Genomic DNA, 24,217 nt, shown 5'->3' with positions numbered 1-24,217 from the left:
ACACCACTGTCTCCAGCCACCTTCAGCAGCTGGTGGAGGATGGGCAAGCCTGGGTTCTCGGGATTCCAGAGATGGGGTTTCTTTTTCTTTACACTCCTTGGGGTTCTTAGGCTCCCAGAATCTGTTCTTCATTGATTTGGAAAAGTTGTTGGCCACGACCTTAGCAGTTATTACCTGTTCCTCATTTTCTCCTCTCCTGCTGGAGCTCAGGTTAAATGTATTTAGGACTTCTTACTCTTGCCTCTTGTTTCCCAGATCACATTTACACTTTTCTCCTTCTTGCATATATTTTCAATCTTCTGTATTTCTTTAAACACAGTAACCTGAGTTGTTTTATAATCTAGGTCCAGTCATTGCAAATCCAAAGTGGTGGGCCTCTTTCTCCCTTGGAGCCCTTGTGTCTGTGGGCTCCAGCCACAGTGCTTTGTCTCCTTTGTTTTCGCTTGTTCACTACTCCACACTACGCGGGGGGTTCTTTGACGCCTGGGATGGAAGCCTTCCTCCAGAGAGGGTGTGTGCTGCAGTCTGAGGGTATAGCCGCCTGGGAGCCCCTGCTCAGCACACAGGAAAACCTCCACACAATCCCCAGGGGCAGGGGGAGCGAGAGGATGGCCTGCTTCATCCCTACCCAGAAAGGTGGCCTTTGGGGCTCAGCCCCACGTGGGGAAGGTTTACTATCACACCCCTCCATGGGGGCCCTGGGCTTTTGCTTCTGCCCCCTACACTCAGTAAGTCCCTAAACCCATGCCGCCCGAGTTGCCTGGCCCACAGTGCACCCTCTGTGCCGAGGTGCAACCTCTCAGGGCTCACAGATTTTGGCTGGAGGTCCTCACCATGCCTTGGGCTCTTCGATGCTCTTAATGACATAGTTTATCATTAACACTTTATCTAGCTTCTCGTTCTCAGTGGGATGCCGGGTCTCAGCAGCCCAGGACACCATCATTATAAATCTCTGCACACAGAATGGAGTTCTTTTTTGTGGGCAGAGTTCTGGGGGTGCCACTCAGCTCAGGTCCAGAGAAGCAGCTTCTCTGGGAGGGACCCAGCCTCAGCTCACCAGCCAGGCTGGGTCCCTTCTGGCTGAGGAAGCTCTAGTCTTCTCCTTACTCTCCTCCCCATCACTGGCTTAGCTCTGGCCCCTGGTCACTGCCTTGCCTGCTGTCCATGAACGGTGACAGGGACAAGCCCCCTTTCTTGCCTCCCTGGCTGCACTCACCTTCCCGATGTCAGAGCTGATGCTGGAGCCCCCAACAAAGGCATCCCCAGAAGTGATGGTCTCTTCCCCGGTCAGCATTTTGAAAGTTGTGGTTTTCCCAGCTCCGTTGAAACCCAGCAAGCCAAAGCACTCCCCTTTCTGGACTGCGAGGGAGATCTTGTCCACGGCGAGGAGGGGCACCCGCTGCTCATATACCTGCAAAGTCCCCGGGAGAAAATACAGTGATGGGGAGGCCTGGCAGCAGCCAGGAACCAGCTTTCAGGGACTGGGGGCAGACCCAGGAGGGAGGGCCCTCCTGACCTTGGAAAGCTCCTTGATAATCAGAGGCGTGTCAAGCAAGGAGTCCAGGCTCGGGGCTAGGATTCGGTTCCTCTCGTCTGCCACGTCCTGGTCTTCAGGAAGCGCTGCTGTCCGGGTGTACACTTCTGTCTAATTGTTTTGGAAAAAGACCGCAGGGGTGAGCTCCAGCCTGAGGGGTCATTTTCCGTGGGAAAAAGGGCTAAGTCTCTGAGACCCACACCCCAGCTCAGCTCCACTAAGACCTCCCACAAGGACAGCTGGGTGGCCATAAGGGCTGAAATCAGCATCAAGGAGATACAAATTGCCTGAGGAAGGAGGACGGTGCAGGACTCACAGAGAAAACTACCAAACTCCTCTTCCTAAAAACTTCCTAACATTTTAGACCCAGTTAATCCTGTGTTAATCTGTACATCCGATGCTGTCTCAGCAGGTTTCGATTGTTTAGGGAGGGAATGTATGTGACAAACATAAGGGCACCCTGGCCCATATGCCTCCGCTGAGACCGAGGTCCCCAAGACCCCAGCCTCCCTCCACTGCGAAGCTTCAGGGTCTCGGAGCTGAGTCCCTGGTGATAGCGCTGCTGGTGGATGTGCACCCCGGCCATGGCCAGGTGCTGAGGCCCTCCCTATGTGGGGGGGGGGCCCAGGAAGCCTGATCTAAGTGGGAGGGGGCCAGTGCCGAGCTGCCTGAGCCCAGAGGGAGGCCCAGGAGCCACTCACCAGGGCCTGCCTCCTCCGGAAGGCACATAGGCAGGTCTTTAGCCTCCACAGCAGGTCGGTCTCAATGAGGAAGAGCAGGGTGAGGTAGGCAAAGCCGGAGGCGGCCATAGAAGTCACGAACCTGCCAACCCCTGGGGTGCTCCACGCGTAGAAGTTCTCCTGGTACTGGATGTCTGTGCAAGTGGGGGAGAGGGTGCTGCCCCTGTGACTGTGAGCGCCCTACTCCCCACTGGGGTCCCAGCTCCTCTCTCTGGGCCACTGGGCACCTGCACCCGGACCCCTGGATGGAGGCCGTGCAGGTGCAGGGTCCACTTGTCTTCCGAGGATGGGCCCCACAGTGTCCCCGCCACTTGGGAGCCCCAAGCATCCCCCGCGTTTTGGGCGGTTTCACTGTGCAAAGTGCCCCTGTGCCTGTGACGAGAGGACGGGGCTGCTCCGAGGGAGGGCCTGACACTCACTGTATTTCTTGCAGTAGTGGGCCGCCACCTCGGAGGAGGTGCAGTACCTCCTTGTCTCATAGTTCTCGTAGAAGCTGCTGACCGCCATCCCCAAACAGTGGTTGGGCAGCACCAGGAACACATGGTCCAGAGTTCTGGAAAGTTCTTCTAACTTTACCGCTGTGGGGAGGATGCCCAGACCAGTTAGCCCTAGAGGACACACCACACCTGCCCCCAAGGATAGATAAAACAGGGAAGGCAAGTTCCCAGTGCTCCCTACACAGCCCTGGCTGCCTCCCTCACTGATCAGGCTCTAGGCCTTCCTGGGACAGCACCTCCAGGAGGTGGCTCCACCTGCTCTGCTGCTGGATGGGGTGCATGGACGCTGGCTGAGCAGGGCCACCTTGGACAGGGGAGCTGGAACATGGCCTCGCCTGGTGCCCCCACTGGTGCTGCCCCAGTTGGGGCAGAGCAGCGATGAGGGTGTGGGAATGGGGTTGTGGGGGAAGGCTCCAGGCACTCACCTGGGATGCGCATGATGGTGACCACAAGAAAGGTGGCGATGCCCGACAAGATGTTGAATATGGTCAGCCTCGTATAGGCAGTAGCCGCCCCCAAGAAAAAGAAGCTCATCAGGTACATGAGGGGGATGATGGCCCAACCGTAGAGTGCGAGCAGCAGCAGGGCGTCCGCCTCGTGGCCGTCCCGTGTGAAGGCGTGCACGTCGAAGGCTTTGAACACCACCTGTAGCAGCACAGATGGGGCGGGCCGGTGGGCCCACAGGGGGTGCATCAACCCCACAGGCTGCCTGTGCCCCCTTCCCCCTCTCCCCCACCACGGCTCTCAACCCTGGGACCCTCCTTGAGGAAGTAGGGAGCTGTCACCAGGGCACCCACTCCAGGGCCCCACCTATCAAAGTGGGGCAGAGGTTGGTGGCATGAGGACAGATGATGGGGACTGCTAGGGTGTTCCAAACCATCCTCCCAGGATAGGGGCTGAGCTGTCATCATGGACCCCAGGCTGGTTTTGGTCTACACAGGGGCCCCCAGGCATGCCTCTCGAATATATATGCAGGGGAAGGGTCCCAGCACCAACACAGCCCTCACCAGCAGCAGAAGACTGGGCACAAGGAAGGACATGAGGTCCCACAGCAGAGCCGAGAGCCAGAAAGTAGCCACATGGACTCCGCTCACAAGCTGCACGTGCTTGGCCTGGACGGCCCTTTCGCTGACCGCCAGGATGGAAAATGTGCTGGCCAGGAAGGCCATGGCGAAGAGCAAGTTGAGGGCAATGTCGAATCCCTTCCGGCCCCTGTGGAGGGTGGAGGTGGGCAGGGCAGGTCAGGGACAGGTCACACACGTCCAGGCAGCTGGGGGATCAAGTCCTCGGCCATCACTGGCCAAAGCATGCGATGCAGTGGCCCAGCCACTAAAGGGGTTAAGGGAGAACACCAGAGCCTCGGGTGTGCCGTGCCAGGAAGATTCAGTCCCCCTGAGAGCAGCTCCTCCTCTGGACTTCCTGTCCCCAGCTATGGCAGGGCCATTCTTCCATCGGTCCCCTGTGCCCCTCTCGAGTGTGCACTGCACTCAACTGCTGGCAACGCCTTCCAGAAACCAGCTCTGACACATTATTCTGCTGCTTAAACCCACCATGCACCCCTGACCATTTTAACAAATGGTGCTAGGACAAATGGATGCTATTTGGCTAAAAAAAGGGGAAGTACTGACATAATGTGGACGAATTCTAAGAGTGAAAGAAGGCCATCACAAAAGGCCACATATCATCTGATTCAATCTATGTGGAATGTCCAGACAAATCCATGGAGACAGAAACCAGACTGTGGCTGCTTAGAGAGGAAGGAGAGAGGCCTGGGGGACGACTGCCAGTGGTCACAGGTTTTCTTTGGGGATAATGAAAACATTCAATAAAATATTGTGGTGACGGCGCCACAACTGCGAACACATTAGAAAACATTCAGCTGTGAACCATAAACAGGTGAACTGTGTGGCAGGTGAATTCTATCTCCCAAAGCTGTCATAACAAAGCAAAAAGTCCTGTTCCTTGTCCACTGTCACTGTACTAAGCCTGAGTCCTCAGCCTGATCCCTGGCCCAGCAAGAGCAGAGGATCACCACCGCGTCTCTGCTTTAGGGGTGGGGACCGGAGGTAGCAGACGGGAAGAGGACAGCAGCACACGACACAGTCTACCATGGGAGGTGGAGATGAGACCGCCTTTGTTAATTAACTGCCCTGAGGTGGAGTGATTGTTCTGAAATTAATGGACTTTCTCGCTTCCTCTGGATGGTCCCCAGAGCTTTGGAGGCCAGGATGTGGGAGAGTCCTACACACATGATGGTGTGACAAAGCCTAAGGACTAATGGGCTTCCTGACTTGAGGCCACTGAGGGGCAATGACATTCACACAGGCAGGTGCTGTAGGGTGGACAGGAGCAGATACTGGGACCCCCCCAGGGACAGTCACCAGCAAGAGCTGGGTGCAGATATGGGGAGAGGGCACGGCCGTCCTCCAAGTCCTAATCCTCAGGAATCTCCTGTGGGGCCTTGATGTACATGGGATGGGATCTCACCAGCTTATCTGCTGTCCAGGGAAAGGGTGAGTGTGGAAGGCTGAGGAAGATGTGGGGCAGGGGTCCCCTGGCCAGAACCAGGAGCTTCCTGAGGGCAGAAACAATGCTGTATCTACCTGTGCAGCCCTTGGGGGCCACTGGCAGTGTCTGAGGAGGTCAGTCTTGATGAGGGGCCCTGACCTGATGGGAGCAGGGTCTTGACCGGGCCAGGCTGGGTCCTGACCTGATGGGAATGGGGTCCTGACAGGCAGGACAGTGCACATACTCATTGAATTGGTCCTTGGCAGCCTGCAGGGTGCTCCGGGGCTGGGGGTAGTTGGATACGGTGATGGAGGCCCGAGGGCCGCACAGCAGCTTGAACAGAAGGTTGTCCACAATGGCCAGTGCAGTGGCCGGGGAGTGGTATGCCTGGTTGTTGAACAGGGCGGTGACAACCGTGCGCTCGCCCACGTCTCTGAAGGACACTGCCACCAGGCACCGCTCGTTAAAGCCGCCCCCTTCCACCGAGGCCCTGAAAATCAGGAACTCCTCCAGGTCACCTGGGAGGACAATGGTAGAGTTAGCAGCGTGGATGACCAGCCTGAGGCCTGCACACTTTCCAAGGCCCTGCTCTGGGGAGCTCAGGAGGGCTGTAGAAACCACAGAAAGGACACACCTCCTTCCACTGGCACGCTGTCCACCGCCCAGGGAGCCAGTCGGTGGGAGCAGCAGGACCTGAGGCTTTAGGCCGTAGGCCTTGGGCAGGGCCCCCTTTAGACAAAGGAGCTGCTGCCCCACAAACACCCCCTAAACACACACACACACACACACACACACACACACACACACACACACACACACACTCTAAAAGGACACTCAGAGATACAGGGCCGGGATCTGGATCAGGGTCCATGTGGCAGGGAGGAGGCTGGCTCAGGAGGTGAGGTTTTAGAAGGCAGAGCTGTTGAAACTGCTGGGTGGCCTGGTGGGCAAAGTCCCCAAGGGGCCACTCAGGTGCAGGGAGGGGCAGACCCAGGTGGGCTTGGACCAGCCCTCAGGGCCACGTGAGTGGGTGAGGAGCTACCTCCGAGCTACACAGGACTGCCCCTCTACTTTTTCATTTTTCCAATCTTTATAGAATAAATAAATACCTTTTTATAATCAGGATAAAACAATAGTGTTTAAAAAGAGTGGCCCGAGGGAGGAGGCCTAGGGAGAAGGATCTGCTCTTTTGTCACCTGGATGAACTCCAGCAAATTCCCACCTTGGGTCTTAAATTCTCCGGTTCTGGGCATTCTCCTGTAACCCATGGGCAGTGACAGAACCCTGACCCTGCATGGACCCATCAGATTCCCTTTACTTCTCACTCAGCTGTGGCTTGGGGAGAACGGGGGTTCTGACGAGGGAGCTAGGGTCCGCTCTCCATTCGCCGAGTGACCATGGGCATGTTAAGTTCTACCAGCCTGCGTGTGCACACCGCCCGAAGCCAGAGTCCTGTACGAGCTCCCTGCTCTGACAATGCCTCTCCGCTGTCAACTGGGGACAGTGATGACACCCACACTGCAGGACCAAGGGTCAGTGAGGGGACAGGGACACGACAATGAGTCCAAACACACGTAGGCACAAAGGCTTCCGGCGAGGCTTACTGTAGCCATCAGTACATAAGGAAAAGGGTCAGACGCCTTAAATACAGCGTAATTAAGTCACACAGTAAGGAGCTCAGGACCGAAAGGGCCCACACTTGATGAGGGAGCAGGCAATCTGGCCTTCCAGACAGACTCAGGCTGGGGCGCCTATGGCAGCATCCTAAAACCCTGGAGCCACTGTGCACCATGATGAAATCTTTGGGCCAGGCTGGGTGACAGCCAGGAAACAGGTGACAAACAGGCACCCACCACTGTCTCAGCAGGACTACTCAGGGCCCTTATTGCTGGCAGGCTGAATGGCACTCTGGCTGCGGGAGCTCCTGCCTGGCGGCAGTGCCCATGGCAGAGCCGGCCTGTTCTGGGGTGGTTCTGGGCTGGTCCTTGATGCTGATATGTTCACCCTTTTCCTAAAGAAGAACCTGATTCCTGCCAAGATTCTGTGACCATCAGTGTGCTGAACCTCAAAGCTGCTGGCCAGGAAGCGAGGTGGGTGGGCACGGTGGTGAGCAGTAAAACAAGAAAACCTTCAAACACATTCCATTTAGCTAGAGCTCGATGCTTGCTTTAAACCCAGGGCAGCATCCACAACTGCCACCGCCAGGGACTTGACATAGTTTTGGTTTCAGGATGTTGGAAGAAAACACCACATCATATTAAGATATATCGTGACCACCATCGCAAACAGAAAAAGGGTAACATAAAGATGGTCAAGGTTTTGCATTTCATTTATGAACAGTCCTGAAGAATATGACCCCTGTAAAAGACCGTCTGGACAAAGTGCAGCCCTAGAGATGCCGCCTTTTCCTTCCTGACTCAGGGCAAAGATCTTCTCCCCCACGGAACAACTGGCAATGTCTGGAGGCTCTGTTGCTTTTCATGACACAGTAGCAGGGGCTGGAGGCAATACCAGGGATGCTGCTAAACATCCTACAGCAAAGAACTAATTGCCCCAAATGTCCACAGTGCCACAGTGGAGAAGCCAGGCTTGGACAGCACAACTCGGGACCCGAGCCCCCCAGGGATGCCCCTTACCCAGCACCTCTCGAGGCTCCTGGCCCTCAGCCTGCAGCATGTCCTTCAAATGCTCTGACAGCTGCTGATCCAGCCGAGAGGTCCCAGGAACCGAGTAGGGCACGATGGTTCTGCCATACTCGCTGAGGGTCAGCTTCAGGATGGGGTCGTCGAAGATCTCGGAGGAGTAGTTGATGGCCAGGAGGGCCAGGGTGATGCACGTCAGAGGGACCAGGACCTGGGCCGCCACCATCTTCCACTCCCGCCAGCTATATGTGGCTTTCTTCAGTAACATGGCCCAGAACTGCTGGCAGTGGAGGGCGAGCTGTGGCAGAGGGGACGAGGGTGACACAGCCGTCATTCAAGAGCCGCCAGCAGCAGGCGTGGTCCCCATATGAGCCTGGGGGGTGATATTTATGCCTTTGGGTCCCAGGGCTTCTCCCAGGGCTTGATCAATGACATGGAGGACCCACTCAGTGTACCTCTAAGGTCCCAACATGGGCCTTGGGGGTCTCACAGCAGCTACAGAGGCAGGGCAGGCACTGTTCCATCGTCAAAGGACATTAGGGGACCCTCTGCTGTCCCAGAGTGGAGCCGAGGCCTCTGCCTTCCCCCATACCTGGACAGAGGACTCAGGCCGCGCTTATATCGGAGCAGATGGACAAACCTCTCCCCCTGCCTGTGCTCTCCAACCTCAGCCCTTCACTGTCCTCTAAGTGCAGGGGGAACCGGGCTCTGGGGTCAGGCCAGCGGGGACCAGAGCCCAGCTCTGCCACGTGCTGCCCACTGGACCTGGGCCCAGGCCTCAGCTTCCTGTCTGTAAAGAGGGACCAGCACTGCCTTCTGTCTCACTGGGTGCCGGGCACAAGGTAAATGGAGCACCGTTAGCACTGTAATAAGCAAATGTTCACTCTTATTCATTAGTGGCCAACTTAGAACAATGAGAAATAACAATTGCTTAATTAAAATGTTCTGGGTTTTCTTTTTCCCTGCCAATGCCTGGGAGCAGGAGCTGTAATCTGCCCTCTTCCCGGTGCACTGACCCCCCCCACCGACGCCCACATCTGCCCTTGTGGATTCTAATGCTGGGGCTCAGGGTCTCCCATCTCCCGCGCTGCTGCCTGGCCCTCACCCCCGTGTTGAGCTTGACGGCGGTGCACTCCTCAATCAGGGCGCCGACGCCGTCTGTCGGGTCCATTGTCCCGCACAGGTGGCTATCCACAGCCCAGTCACTCGCCCGCCGCTCGTGCTGGTACTGCAGGGCAGGGAGCTGGATGGCCTGGATGTCCATGCTGGTGTCTACCAGCTTACCGACCCTGGCCGAGACACAGAGGCCTGGTCACAACTCTGGACCTTGGGGAGGGAGGGGGGCAGCGGAGGCAGAAAGAGGGCAATTGGCAGAGGCACTAAGGTAGAAGGCCATCTGCTTCATCAGCTGGTTCCTTCATTTGTTCATTCATTCATCAGTAAGTATATCCGGGACACCAGCTATGGCAGCCAAGCAAAGTCCAGGACAGAAAAGACAACCAGACAGGGTTGCCCATGAAGATTCCTAATCTCAAGGGAAGACTGACTGAAGTCAGCATTTATAACCAGGGTTTCCAGAGGGAGACAAAGGGGCTTGGGGCAGCACAGAAAGTGTGGGAAGCTGTGGGTTGGGGCATTCATTGCCACAGTGAGACCAGGAGGCAGATGAGTGTGTTCCAGGAGGGGTGACCCCAGAACGGGCATGGAGGGGGGCAGTGGCGAGGCTGGCAGGTCCCGTGGCAGAGCCCAGTGTCAGGGCCTCGGGCTGTGCTGGGGCCACACTGAAGCCTAGAGCCACCAGATTGGGGCGGCCCTGTGTTTGTATCCACTTACTCTGTTGCCTCCTCTAGGCTGTGCGATCCTCAAGGAAAAACATCTACTTCACACTTATTTCTGTATTTCTTGTTCTCAGCACTTTATGTGCCAAATAAAGCATTCAAGAACTGTCTGATACACACATTAATCGTTTGGAGCTCACCCCGCAGGTCTGAGGGGTGAGGGCTGAATCTCACATCTTTGTTATGGATGCAGATGTGCTCTGGGATCATCACCTACACCTGAGAGGAGCTTGGCAGGCCTGACACTGCCAAGGCGCTCCCAGGAGGGACCCCAGGGGAGGCGCACACAGGCCCAACATGGGGGAGTTTGTAATAACAGGGTTGTGATACGAACTTGGGCTCTGACAGCCAGTCCACTGCCCTCTCCCACCCTGGGCTGTGTGTCCACGTCTGGGTGTTCCAGATGATAATCAAGGGGACGCTTTATCGTCACACTTTAGAAAAAGCATCCGTGTGGCTGAGCCCCAGACTAAGGCAGACACACGTTTACTGACCGGAGGAAGACTTCCTCCATGGTGGTGACGGAGGCCCCGAAGCTGGCGATGCCCAGCTCCTTCTGCTTCTTCTCCAGTTTAGCAAAAAGACTTTCAAACCTGAGAAAAAGACCCCAAGTGATGAACTGAGTGATGAGTTCCTTCTCAGTGACTTTCTAGATAATTTGTTTCTAAACCAGTGCCTCCATGCAGTATGGGGGAGGGGCAAGGGAAGGTTAGTTCCCTGAGACTCCATTTCAAAAAATAAAGTTAGGTTTGTTCCCTTCCCATCATTCCCCCGACCCCATGACATTTTTTGAGTACTTTGGCCTATAAGGCATTCTTTGATAGGGTACATTTCTGTGAAATCACAAAAGAAACCCAAAGAAATGGGTGAATATTCATTTACTTGCTGGGGAGGGAAGTATTCTCTAAGAAGAAATCACAAGGAAAAAGATATGACACATTAAATGTAAAATATCTACAGGGAAAAAAATCCCCTCAAAATAAAAGGCAACAACAAATTGGAAAAAGTGGCAACACAAATGGTTGATGTTAATACATAAAACACTTTGGTAGACGAGCAAGAGACTGAACACGCAACACCCAGAGAAGCAGGGCTTAAGCCCAGTGAGCACTGGAGATGACCAACCTCCCGCCAGCAGGAACAGAAGAAATCCAAAATGCCAATTAAGCAAGTATGTGCCATTCTCACCCATTAGATACATAAATATTCAAAAGAAATTTTACTCAAAGCTGGCAGACGTGAAGTAAGATGGGCACTCTCCTACCCTGCTGCTGGGGAAGTCAAACACATCACCTTACCAGAAGGGAATCTGGAAATATTTGCCCCACTATTTGGAATCTATCTTGAAGAGGACATTGGAGATCTCAACAAAGAGTTTTCCAGAAGGATGTTCATTAACATATTTTTTTGAAAAACATGGGTGCATGATAATAGACTGAGTGTTAAACAAATTATAGTATATCTAAGTCACCAAACACTGCAGTGATTAAAGCACGCTACTTGCTTGGGCTTGTAGCGAGATTATCGTACTGCTGAGTTTTCCATTCCGAAGTTTCTGATTGTGAATCAAGGGTTTGGTTTTCACCTCCCAACCCTGGGTGTCTGCTCTGTTTATGAGCATGTGTCCATGACTCAGATTCTGAGACTGAGAAGATACACAAATTCACAGCTCCACATCAATTCTGAGCAGACTGTGGTGATAGGAGTGAACCAGGTGCCGAGTATGGAAGGCACGGAGCACTGAGCATCCCTGTGATGACTGACTCTCCTTCGTGGTACAAGGTACGTATCTCCTGGCCCTTACGCACAGGGAGGCCTGGCACCCCAGACCCAGCAAGCAGATCACTATGCACTGAGAGGCAGCAGCCCAGGAGCTGAGAGATGCCCATTGGCCAAGCCACAAAAATTCAAGGCGAGTAACTACACATGGAGCTCCCTTCTCAGACCTGTGCCTGTGTGTTTCTCTCTGGGATGTGAACCTGTGCGTGCTCTCGGGGACACACACATACCTGTGCGTGCTCTCCTTGGGAAGAATGAATGACAGCTCTGCTCCAGCACTGCTCTCCAGGGTGGCATTGGGGATGTGGTGGTGGACCAGCCGGGAGATGCCCTCGGGGTTGCAGTGAGGCTCCTTCACCAGCGTCATGTGGTAGCCAGCGCCTGGAACACAGGGAGCCACGGGAGGCTATCTCCCACTCTCCTGCTGGCCCACCCAGGGCCCTCAGGCTCGCATGGGGCAGGCTCAGGGGAAAAGGGCTGGAGAGCAGGGGCAAATGAACCAGAATGGATGCGTTTTGGGGCACCCCAGTGCTGTCTTGAGGCTCTCGCCCCCTGCCTTCTAGCTGGGGAGAAATGCTGGAGGGGTGCTAAGCATGATAAGAAGGTGAAACCTGAGCAGGACTTCAGACCTCAGGTCTCAGAGGCGAGAGTAGAAACTGTCTCCAGGACCCTGTCTCCCTGCTTTCTTGGTAACAGAACCTCAGGACAAAGGCCACCCTCTATAGCCTCCCCCTAGCCTGACAGTGACCAAATTGGGTCACCTTGTGTTGGTGAGGCTGTGTGCTGGACAGGGAATGCTGCAGAAGTGAGGGGTACAACTTCTGGGATGTCCAAGGGGAGGGGGGCTTGTCTTCCACCTCTGCTCCTTCTGTTGGTGGGACGTGGACGGGACCTGGCATGCCAGGACCATGTTGGACCATGAGCTGCCCTCAAGAAAGGAGGCCATGCTCACACCGCAAAGAGGGGGCTGATTCCATGCGCTGCCCACCAGCCCTGGACAGAGCTACAACGCTGGTGAGCACACTCAGCCTCTCCAAACACACCCCTGCTCTTGGTGGCCCTAGCACTAGACTGCTGTCCCACTGGTATAGGCTCGATGTCACCCTAAATGTTCCAAATCAAGATTATCTGCACCATTTTTTCCTTTTTTTCACAAGTCCCTCTGCCTGGGGCCTCGGGTTTCCGTCCAGAGGTAGCAGAACAGGACATCTAGAGAAGGCCTCTCCCTGTCTGATCTCAGGGCCTTTCAGGAAAGTTAACAGTGGGCACTTTCTCCAGCTCACAGGACCAACAACACTGACCCCACATAGAACGGACCCCGCCCCCCTGCCCACCGCTGGCTGCTCACCGTATTTCTGTTTGAGGAACAGCGATGACCCGCAGCACTGCAGCTCCCCCTTGGCCATGATGGCGATGCGGTCCCCCAGCAGATCGGCCTCATCCATGAAGTGGGTGGTCAGCAGGATGGTGCGGTCACTCTTGTGCTGCTGAAGAAGGTCCCAGATGGCCCTCCTGGAGATGGCGTCCATGCCCGAGGTGGGCTCGTCCAGCATCAGCACCTGGAGGGCAGAGGAACAGCCTTATGACAATGGCAGAGCCACGTCCCAGGCCCAGACTGTGTGCTGCAGGCCCCGCTGTCCCCATACCTTGGAGCCCGCTATGAGGGCGATGCCGATGGAGAGCTTGCGCCTCATCCCCCCGCTCAGGAACCTGCTCCGGGAGTCCCGCTTGTCCTCCAGACTGAGGATGTGCAGCATGCGTTTGACTTCCTCAGGGCACTTCTGGCGCGACAAGCCTTTCAGCTGAAACAGCAGGGGACAGAGATCTGGCAGGGGCTTCTGATGGGAGGCCAGCCAGCACCAGCCTTGGGGTTGTCTCCTTCCCTTCCTGTGCTGGACCCCGCGACCTGACACCACCGCCCCCCTGCTTCAGATCTGAGGAAGGGCTCCTTGGCGCAGGTTTCGGTTTGCTGGGAGGCTAAGGGCTCGGGCTGGCTGTCTCAGGAGCCCAAGCATGTAGGCAATGAGCAACCACGACAACCCACAAATTCTGCCACCTGTCAGCTCACCTGAGCATAGAAATACAGGTGCTCTGCTACCGTCAGGTTATCAAACAAGACGTCATGCTGTGGGCACAGGCCCAAGCTCTTCCGGATCTGAGCCATGTCCTGGGAGATTTCATACCCACTGATATACGCCCGTCCACTGGTCGGGGGAAAGAGACCTAGGGCCAAGCAGAAGACCCCGGGGATTCAGTTCAGTATGAACTTCCTCCACCAGTCCGCACAAGAAGTTCACACGGTGTCGCTTCGTTTTCCCCACCAATTGCCCGGCCGTCCCTACCACATGGGCCATCGGAGACAGAAGAGGGTGGGGGTTGCCCGCTGTGTGGACTTGCGCCTTGTTAGGGATGAGAGATGCATGCGCGAGTGTGTGCACGGACGAGGACACCACTCTCAGAGCCCAGTCCCTACTCAAGCCTGTGCTCAGGAAGGTAGGACGACCGTCAGAGCTGGGCTGACTCATCCAGGACAGCTTTCTAGGACTGGATTTGGGACAAAACCAGTAAGGTGGAGCTGCTTCTGTGTGTCCTGAGAGGCTCCGTCCTGTCCCCTGGACACTGGGGCCATGGCACCACCAGCTGTCAGCTTCTGTATCCGTTGTAGCAGGGGAAGGACAACAGCCACCTGAGGGCACAAGGCCACGGGCCCCAAGGTGGCACTGAAGAGAGGTTCTGGTGGGGCACCCAGGCCGTGGCCTCTCACCGGTGAGCATGGAGAGGGTGGTGGTCTTCCCTGCGCCATTGTGGCCCAGCAGGACGGTGATTTGCCCCTCGTACAGGTTCAGGTTCAGGTCTCTGACAGCTGCCTTGCCCTTGTTCCCCACTCTGAACACCTGCAGGAAAGGCAGACGGTGGCCCTGGACTTCAGGGCCCTCAGGACCCTCACTTCTAAGGGCCCCTACTACTCCCCTCTGGAAAACCTGCTGTGGTTCTTGGAAGGAGTCCCCACCCAGCACCGTAGGTCAGCGCACAGAGAGGTGGAGGTTTCAGGTGTTGTAATGATCGGAGGCCATGCTGCTTCCTGCTCCTCTATGGCCAACCCTACCCTGAAGGTCCACAGCATCCCTGTGTCCCAGTGTCCCGGCAAGATCAGAAGGCCTGTGAAGCCCAGGTATAGGGTACAGCGAGCAGAGAGAGTGAACACTGCAAAGTTGGTGAGAGGTTAAGTTGGGCAGCTCATGTTGCTGACTCGACCCTGAGCCTCCACACTGGGCCCCAGGGACAGAGCCTGAGGGGTGGTGGGTGTCCGGGGCAGCTGGTCAGAGGGTAGCTATGGGAATCTAGGAGAAACGAGGCCTGGAGGAGGGTTACCAGCTCAGAAGGAGCCCCCATCAGGGCAGGGTGGCAGGTCTCACCAGCCTGTGACCCTGCGGTCCCCGTGGCCCTGGCCCGTCCCCACAGGGCGTGGCACCTTGGACACATGCTTGATCTTGATCCCAGCTACCAAGTCCTCTGGCTCAGCCTCAAAGTACTCTGTCCTGAGCGCCTTCTCAGGGTCATCGTCTTCCTCCTCCTTCCCTAAGACTGTCCTCGGGTGCCCGCACCAATACGAGGGCTAGAATGGAAATCAGAAGGGTCTCAAGCGGTCGATTTATGTTGGTTCATTTTGTTTGTGACAGAGCCAACAACTAGCCGACATGCTCCAACAGAGAGTGGCCAGCCCTTGGTCTTCCCCACCCAGTGCTCAGAGTCCCAGGCTTGGGACAAGACCCAGGGCAGCTCCTCCCTCATCTGCCCTGGGGGAGCTCCAAGCCTCAGTTTTCTCTTCTGCCAGAGGGCATAATGGTAACTCACAGGTGTACTGTGCGCTGCACCTCAGCATGAGGGAAAGTAAACGATGAAACTGAGCACAAAGACAGGTCAGTACATGTTCCAGGCCAGAGTGCTGCTGGGGCAAAACATGGAGACTCTTTCCACACCCCGGCTGCATCCTTACTCAGCTGCACAGGAGCTCATGGGATAAGCGAGAGAAGCCCAAGGGCCGGCCTCCCTCTGCTGGGAGGAAGCCTCTCCTCGCGGGGTCTGGTCATCACAGGACGGGCACCAACCTCGAGGGTGGCCCGTGAGCTTCTAGACGCACACAGATGACCTGGTGGTGTGGGGGGTCACAGGAGAGGTGAGACCGGGGCCCTGAAAAAACTCTCCCTGGAGGGGAGCCCTGAGGGGTGGAGAGTGTCTAACCCACAGCTATATTCCCTGTGCACTTTCACGGCCGGGAATAGTTCTGACATATCACGTTCCATTGGCTTTAAAACATGTCTCACGTTTAAAGAGGCTCTGAAATCAGAATGTGTGATAAATCACGGAATGCCATAGTTTATCAGTATTTTTCTTTCTTAGTGATAAGGTAACAGTGCTTGTAAGAATCAGTGCCATCTTAGATTTGATGAAATACGGTAAGTGGGTGCTTGATGAATATTTGTTGAATCGAAGAATGAACAGCGACATGTCAGTGAGCTAACCATTGACAGGGAATGAGTTAACTACATGGTGGCACATCCACCGAATACTGTGCGGTCACTGAACATGAAGCTGGCTAATAAAAATGTGTATGTTTAAATATAAATATGTTTATAAATAAATAAAACAAAATTTATGAACATGCATAGATAAAAATCTAAAACCATACTTATAAATAGACCCATAGGTATGCATACTTAACAAATCTAAAATGTACTGTTCAGTTAAAAAAAACCAATGCATGTTTCAAGCATTTTTACAATAAGACCCCCCTTTCCTAAAAACAAATGCATATATGTTATCTACACATACATGCGTGCTATAGGACAGAAAAACATCTGAAGACTTAACACCCCAAAGCAGCAACAGTGCTCCCCTCTGGGTGGTGGGATTGTGCTGTATACTCCAGCAATGTGATCACTTTTATTATTATTATTTTTTAAAGTGATCACTTAAAATTTTTTTAAAATAAACTTTTAAAACTATTATCTTTATTTATTTATTTTGGGGAGTGGTCACTAGGTTTATTTTTTTATTTAATGGAGGCACTGGGGATTGCACCCAGGACCTTGTGCATGCTAAGCATGTGCTCTACCCACTGAGCTATACCCTCCCCACTACCATGTGATCACTTTTACAAGAAGGTCTGTTACTTTGTAGGCAGAAAACCCAACAGGACATTTTTTGAGAAAGGAGGCTGGGATGGGCTGTGTGCTGGTCCTGTGGATGGTGGGCCAGCGTGAGCTCCTTCTCTTGGACCTTGTGGTGCAGGAATCACTTTGGGACCTCCACGACACACCGCTCCAGACAGCACACAGGGGAGGTGTCTCTTGTCAGGGACTAGGGGGGCCCAGGGTGGGTGTTGGGACCACCTCCACCCCCAAAGAGGCGGCTGCGTGAAGACCAGGGGCGTCAGAACTCACCATGATGAAGAAGTACCAGGGCTGGGCCACGCCGAACTGCCCAGGGAGGACGGCCTCCACGTACCAGGTGACCAGGCCATAGAGGACAGAGTCCAGCAGCAGCATGCCCAGCACTTGGCCAAAGGAGAAGTCATCGTCCACATTGACAGGACTCAGGAGGTCTTGCCACTGGATGCCTGTGCCTGGAAGACATGCCAGGAAACTGGCCTGAAACAGACCCTTGGCTGCCAATGGCAAAGCTGCGAGCATCAGTGCAAAGTCAGTAAGAGGGCTTCCTGCTTTTACGCAGATCTGAGGACTTTCTTTAGGTCTCTCAGATAAGAGCGAGTCACCAAATTAATGTTATGGAAAACTGAGGAGAGGGGCTTATGTTTGATTTACAACATACATACATGTGAACACACATACCCATCTACACAGTACACATGTACACACACAGACACATGTACATGTGTATGTACATATACACACGTACACGTATGTGATTTGTGTGAGGCCAACACTGGAATAGGTTGCATTTAACCTAAGTCCTTTCAAAATACAGAAATATTCCAGCCATACATAAAGCTCTATTTAGTGGTGCTCAGGGTGTTTTGTCTTCTCTCTGATTTGCAACATCACAGTCCAAACAATGCTTGGTGATTCTGTGTGGCTGGACCACCTTATGTTGGCTCGAGGGCCCCTGATGGAAATGGCTGCTCTCCAGCCTTGATCACTGCCCACTTTCAAACAACTAGAAACTTGTCTATTTTAAGAAAATTCAGTAGAGAACTTTGAAAACCAAGAGGCACCGTACAGTCAGATTCCTGTTTGTAAATGACTTTTTAAAAACCACTTAAACCCTGGAAGGGACTGTGCATTTAGAAAGCTTACATTTTATCACACACTACTGAGCACCAAGAAACATATATATTTAGAAGCCCCAGTGTCAGAAGACATTGCCAACTGAATCAAAAAATTCTTATTAAGGATAAAGTCCCTAATCATAATTTTTTCTGATTCTGAAGGTTCCTGTGGCCACTCACCTACCTCCTCCCTTAGACCCAGAGCTAGAAACTTGCAACAACTAGGAATTGCATGGCTGTAAGAAATGAGACCATTCAACCCGCAAGAGAACATCTGGATGGGGCAGGGCTGAGACCGTCTTAAAAGCACTCAGGGCAGTCACCTAGAGGGGAGACTGCATTTCCCCTCCTGCTCATATAGCTGGATCAAGAGGCCGAAGCTCCAGGGAGACAGAGGCCAGCACAGGACCAGCCACCCAGAAACTCATCCCTCCCGCCTCCTCTAGAACCAAGGCAGGCGAGAAGGAGGCAGGGCTGTGCCTGAATCCACTCGCTTCTGTACTGCCCTTCTGTGAGGGGTATAGTGATCTGGAAATGAATAGGGCCTTCCCCTAAGAGGTGAGCTCTCCCCCTCTGGAGATCTGGCAGCAGGTGAGGGGTCAAGGGTCAACCCTTCAGAGGAGCAGGCTTGACTCCTTCAACTGAGATCTGAGCATCTACTGCAGGGTTTGCAAAATGGGAGCCCCCAGGCCAACGTCAGCCCCAGAAGTGTTTCACTTCACCCCCATGACATTTTAAAAATCAGTAAATTTCACAAAAATCAAGAAAACAATGTTCTGGTCTGTCACTTGTTCCTCTCTCAGGCCTCCTTGCCCTCATCACCAATTACTGCAGGAGGTATGGGAGGAACAGGAAGAGGAGAGATGCTAATTCTAGCACTTTACCAAGAGCTAGGAGCTGGTGTAAACCTACAGACTTTGAGACGTCTAGAGTCCTAACTCCCAGTGCCCCAAGGGGCAGGCAAAGACACAGAGGTAATCAAGCTGAATCCCACCATTGGCAGATGTAGACGCCCACGTCCTGTGTTTTTCTGTAGTAACGGCTGGTTCCAGGCAGGGCCTTGAGGGGAGCTCAGAGCCAGGACTGCACCAACCAGGTGGTGGCCGATGTCGCACTGGACACTTTAACTCTCTGTCCTCTGAACTGCTGTGTCTTTGACTGCCCCCCTCCCCTGCTGTGGCTCCCGTCACTGCCCACCCACCTCTGCCCTGGCTGTGGGCCTTCCTATCCCCAAGGGCCTGCCTTCCGAACATACTGCATTGCTCATTTAGCCGTGCTGATGTGTCTGATCGTCACTGGTGCTAGAGTCTCAGGGCTGGAGGCTCCTGGGCTTGGGCCCTCCCCAGGCAGCTGAGTCAGCAAGGGTAGCCTGTGAGAAGGAATGTGCTCACCTTTCGCTTCAAACTTTCCTATGAGCTGGGCTCCCATCGCCATGGCAACGTTGGACAGGAGACAGGAGAAGAGCTTCTGGCTCAGGGTCATCCAGTTGTACCGAGGAGCCACGAAGAAGTACGGGATGTAGGTGAAGAAGTAGAGGAAGCCGCCAATGGCTGCTGCCATGTTGGCTACAGTGGGGAGGAAGACCAGAGCCTCTGCATGAACGGGCTCCGTCCCCGCACAGAGGAGGCCTCTCTCGGGGGAGCCGCCCGACCCCACCCCAGCATCAGCCGCCCACACTGGGACACAAGCCTCCATGCTGGGGGGCTCCATGCTTGGCCCGTGGTCTCCTCCCTTGTCAGGGTGCCTGCATCCTAGGGAACACGACCCCTCCTGGGGCTGCACGTGTCCTCCCCACCCCAGGGACCTCACGGTAACTTCTCCAGCCCTCTCCTGCAGACCTACCTCCGGTTACCTCGCCATCGCACACCTGACATGACTGACACCAAGCCCTGACCCCAACCCTGGCTGTGTCGTTCACACTCGCTGAGCACCTGCTCTGTGCCAGGCCCTGTTCTGGGCAGCAGGGAGACTGCCACAAAGAGAAGAGACAAACCCCCTCTGCTAGGGGAGCTTCCGATCCAGTGGGTACACAAGACAGTGGACAAGAAAGTAGGTAGAGGGTGCTGGGCGGGGACAGCCCTGTGCTGAGCAACGAGCCACCAACCCGGGACAAGACGCTCCCTGGGCGGGGCACTGCAACTGTAATCAGGTGGCCGAGGAAGGTCTTGATGAGAATGTGACATGTGGAAAAGACCTAAAAGAGGCGAGGACCTGAAAGAGGGTCGTGGAGGTGTGGGGAGACAGCATGGCTTCAGTCCATGCAGTGGCCCTCAAATGCTTTGGTCTTAACACTCCTTTATATCCTAAAAAATTATTGAGGACATTAAAGAACTTTGTTTACATGGGATATAAACATTTTATATATGTTAATATTCCACTACATTAGAGATTAATACTAAGAAAATGTAAAGACATTTAAGAATAACAATAACCCCATTACAAATTAACAGAAGTATTTTTATGAACAGAAGCTGTATTTCTCACAATTCAGTGGAAAGAGTGACCTTGTGTAATGTTCTTGCAAATCTCTGTACTGATTTAACAGATTGCAACTGGATTCACATGCCTGCTCCTGCGTTCACTCTGTTGCATCACATTGTTTGGGTGATGCAAATGAAGAAAGTGAGCTTCACACAGATAGGCAGCTGGAAAAGGGACAGGCATTTTAATAGCCTTTTTTTTTTTTTAAGGTATTTTGGTTATTCTTTGCCGTGACACCATTCAACTACCATGTGACAAGTGGTAGTTTCTTAAAGATGAGGTGCCACGTGGAACTAAACTAAACATGAACTTGTCATACTCTGTTACAGTAAAATCAATTGGTCTACCTTGCACTTGGGTTATTTACTACTCTTGTGTGATTTAGTCACATGACGCATTGGTCATTTGGAAAATACTGTTTGTTACACTACGCAGATCTTCCAAATGCTGACACACTGTATTATACCACATTAAAAAAACCACACTGGGTAATATTATCATTAATCTCATTAAAAACTAAGTAAGTATTGGGAGGCTGAAAAGCTCATGATGGTAGAGTGAAGTTTCCAAAATTCAGTTTTTTGCTTCAAAGCTCGAATTTTGCAACTGACATCAGATACTGTCAATTGTTCTCCTTAAAAAGGCAGCTCATATTTGAGAAGACGCCTGCCAAATACCAGTGTGAATTAACTCCAGTCGGACAGTCATTCTTTTGAGCAAAAATGGTGGTGTGTGAAAAGAATGGCTAGTTGAGCTGACAACTCAAACCCCTGTGCACATGCTGTTGCTCAAGATAATCATTATACTTCAGCATGCAACATACATCTCATTTGATCACACAGAATATTAGAAAAGTATATATAAGAGTCAAAGGTTGACAAAATTAATCTTTACTGCTCCATCAAGGACATTTTTGAGTGAATGTGGCATTTTTTGTTTGTTTGTTTGTCTGTCTGTCTGTCTGTTTCCTAAAGCATGTGGTGTGGAGAATACGCCGCTGCCTGTACAATCAGGGCCTGTCTTGACTGTACTCTGAGCTGACAATTTTACCACCTTTCCTTTTGCATCATCGGTGCACGTGTCAATGTGGTAGGAAAGGCAAATGACATCCTGGAATTAGCATAAAGACAGTTTCGTTCTTGTGAACTCTGCAGGTCCCAGGAGTCCGTGGACTGCATTTTGAGAACCACTGACCTGGGCAGAGGCAAGAGCTGCAAGAAGGGAGTGGGGCAGGGCCGAGTGAGTGGGTGGAGAGCAGCAGTGGGCGAGGCCTGGGCTGAGCAGGAAGCTCAGTTATGAGGCCACCACCATGAACCAGGCCGGAGATGACAGTGTCCTGGGCCAGGGCAGGGTGGTGGGGGAGGTGGGAAGTGGCTGGAGTCCAGGGGCACCTTGTGGTAGAGGGGACAGGATTTGAGAGGAAGAGGAGTCGAGAACATTCCAAGGTTTTTACTAGGAGCAGTTGCAAGGTTTCATGTGAGCAACTAACAGAGATGGGGGAACGGCTGTTTGAGGAGACGATCAGGAGTTCAGGACGTGCTTGGACTAAGATGCATATTAAGCATCTAAGGGAAGCTGGTGGGCATGAGTCTGGATTTGAGGAGAGAAGCCCAAGCTGGAGATCTAAATGTGGGAATTATCCACCTGTTCAATGCTCTCCAGGGGAATGAGTTTGAGTAGGAAAGAGAAAGACTTCAAAATAAGAATGTCAAGGACTTTTAGGAGTAAAGGAAGAAATGCTTCCATTAATAAAAGGAGGATTTCGCCCCACAAAAATGAATAAAGAAACAAGAATAAGTGCATATGTACAAAAATCAACTGGACAGTTGATGAAGAATAAATATAGTCACATAAATAAAATCTCAAAGATGAGACACAGTCTAGGACATACACAGTCAAAGAGAGAATTAGGGAATTAGAAGACGACTCTAAGGAATCCACACAGAACTCAGCAAAAAGATATTTTTTTAAGGTGTGAAAAGGTAGTTAAGAGACATGAAGGATAGACTGAGAGATATGCCTGACACCCAATAGGGTGGCTACTATCAAAAAAGCAAAAAATAGTAAGTATTAGTGAGGATGTGGAGAAACTGGAATCCTTATGCATTGTTGGTGGGACTATAAAATGTTCAGCTGCTGTAGGAACACTATGGCAGTCCTCAAAAAATTAAAAATAGAATTACTATATGATCCAGCAATTCTACTTCTAGGTATACACTCAAATGAACTGAAAGCAGGGGCTCAAAGAGATATTTGTACATTCATGTGCACAGTGGCATTATTCCCAATAGTCAAAACGTGGAAACATCCCACTGTCCATTGTGAATGGATAAGCAAAATATGGTGTGTGTATATATATATATGATGAAATATTATTCAGCCTTACAAAGGAAGGAAATTCTGACACATGCTACAGCATGGATGAACCCTGAAGACAGTATGCTGAATGAAGTAAGCCAGTCACAGAAAGACAAATGCTGCATGATTCCACTTACCTGAGGTCCCTAGAGTAGTCACACCTATAGAGACAGAAAGTATAATGGTGGTTTCCAGAGGCAGGGGGATGGGGAGTTAGTGTTTAATGAGGGCAGAGGTTCAGCTTTGCAAGATGAAAAGAGTCCTGGGATGGATGGTGGTGACAGCTGCACAACAATGTGAATGTCCTTAATGTCACTGAATTTTATACTTAAAATGGTTAATGTGGTAAATTGATGTTATATGTATTTTATTACCATAATAAAAAAAAGTTAAGAGACATGAAGGACAGACTGAGAGGCTCCAACTCTGGTCTAATAGAAGAGAAAGGAGGGGATGATAGGGAGCAAAACGCGATGAAAGACTAACTGAAATGCAAGAACTGAAAAGAGACGCGAATCCTAAGATGAAAACATTCGTCAAGAAAATTCACACCTACATTGTCAGCAGATGTCTTCCCAACAACAATGGATAGCCAGTGACAATAAGGGAATATTATCCAAGTGCCTAGGGAAAATACCGATCCATGGAGAATTTTGTTTGCAGCTAAAACAGTATTTAGGAGTGAGGGCAAAAGAGAGACAACTTTGGACACACAAAGTTGATGAGAGTGAACCACTTAGCGAGCTTCACTGAGAGAGCTGTTCAGGGATGTACTTCAACACCCAGAAAATTGAATCTAAAGGAAGGCACAGAGTCAAGAAAACCTCAGTCTCTGAGTTATTTCTGCTCAGGTGCCCGTTGACCCCTTAACCTTACTCATCTCCCTAAAGAATCTGCTGGTCTTCTGAGACATGGGTCACCCACAGTCCATGCTCCCAGAGGGCAGGACAACTCACCTTTACTGAAGAAGGTGCTGACCATGAAGCTGAAGGAGATGGAGGAGATGGCAAAGCAGGCCAGGAAGACCAGCACCAGCGAGGGGTCACTGTGCGCCAGCACCGCCACATCTTTCTTCACCTGTGCGTGGCCCATCCCAGGGGTCAGCACGGGCAGGGTGGCAGGGGAGGTAGAGGCAAAACCAGGGAGAGTCTTAAATGTTCCCAGCCATCAGTGAGACTGGTACAGATGGGAGAAGGGGCTACGCTTGAGTGAGTGAGAAAGCCACTGTCCCTTTCTACCCAAAGGGCAGACTCCCCCCAAATCTGTAAATGCAGAGTCTTAAGGGTCTCCCTGGGGTGCCACAGCTGCCTCTGGCCCTCCCACCAACTTGAACACTTTGCTTTTCATATCATAGCCCCTTTTGAAGTCACACATACCTTGACACAGAAGAGCAGGGTCATGAAGGAGACAACGATGAGGAGGAAGAGGAAGAAGAGGAGGAACCAGGCGGTCCAGTGCAGCCAGCCGCTGAGCCCCATCATGCGCATGTACTCCTGGGGGAGGGGGCACATGCTCCACTGCCTGCCCGCCCCGCCCTGGACCCTCCCTCAC

General features: G+C 52.7%; 1 protein-coding gene across 13 annotated transcripts in view; it reads right to left on the bottom strand.

The window, feature by feature from the left end:
• The window catches only part of ABCA3 (ATP binding cassette subfamily A member 3), a 44,034-nt gene that overhangs the window by 3,445 nt on the left and 16,372 nt on the right, over positions 1-24,217 (bottom strand). For 12 of the 13 annotated variants that reach the window (XM_074346493.1, XM_074346495.1, XM_074346492.1 and 9 more), the window contains 20 exons: positions 24,043-24,159; positions 23,623-23,743; positions 19,219-19,392; positions 16,983-17,164; positions 15,011-15,154; positions 14,303-14,432; positions 13,607-13,761; positions 13,185-13,340; positions 12,887-13,097; positions 11,769-11,919; positions 10,254-10,352; positions 9,027-9,210; positions 7,916-8,219; positions 5,524-5,797; positions 3,779-3,983; positions 3,197-3,416; positions 2,694-2,852; positions 2,236-2,408; positions 1,517-1,645; positions 1,217-1,411 (listed from right to left, as the gene is read on the bottom strand). In XM_074346493.1, the coding sequence (XP_074202594.1) occupies positions 1,217-1,411; positions 1,517-1,645; positions 2,236-2,408; positions 2,694-2,852; positions 3,197-3,416; positions 3,779-3,983; positions 5,524-5,797; positions 7,916-8,219; positions 9,027-9,210; positions 10,254-10,352; positions 11,769-11,919; positions 12,887-13,097; positions 13,185-13,340; positions 13,607-13,761; positions 14,303-14,432; positions 15,011-15,154; positions 16,983-17,164; positions 19,219-19,392; positions 23,623-23,743; positions 24,043-24,159 (3,483 nt within the window). The remainder of the gene's footprint in view (positions 1-1,216; positions 1,412-1,516; positions 1,646-2,235; positions 2,409-2,693; positions 2,853-3,196; positions 3,417-3,778; positions 3,984-5,523; positions 5,798-7,915; positions 8,220-9,026; positions 9,211-10,253; positions 10,353-11,768; positions 11,920-12,886; positions 13,098-13,184; positions 13,341-13,606; positions 13,762-14,302; positions 14,433-15,010; positions 15,155-16,982; positions 17,165-19,218; positions 19,393-23,622; positions 23,744-24,042; positions 24,160-24,217) is intronic. The other variant, XM_074346503.1, reaches the window with a different exon arrangement.

The sequence above is a fragment of the Camelus bactrianus genome, chromosome 18 (assembly GCF_048773025.1).
Source record: "Camelus bactrianus isolate YW-2024 breed Bactrian camel chromosome 18, ASM4877302v1, whole genome shotgun sequence".
NCBI classification, from domain to species: Eukaryota; Metazoa; Chordata; class Mammalia; order Artiodactyla; family Camelidae; genus Camelus; species Camelus bactrianus.
The sequence above is the reverse complement of the archived record's forward strand: the minus strand, read 5'-3'. Positions and strand labels throughout refer to the sequence as shown.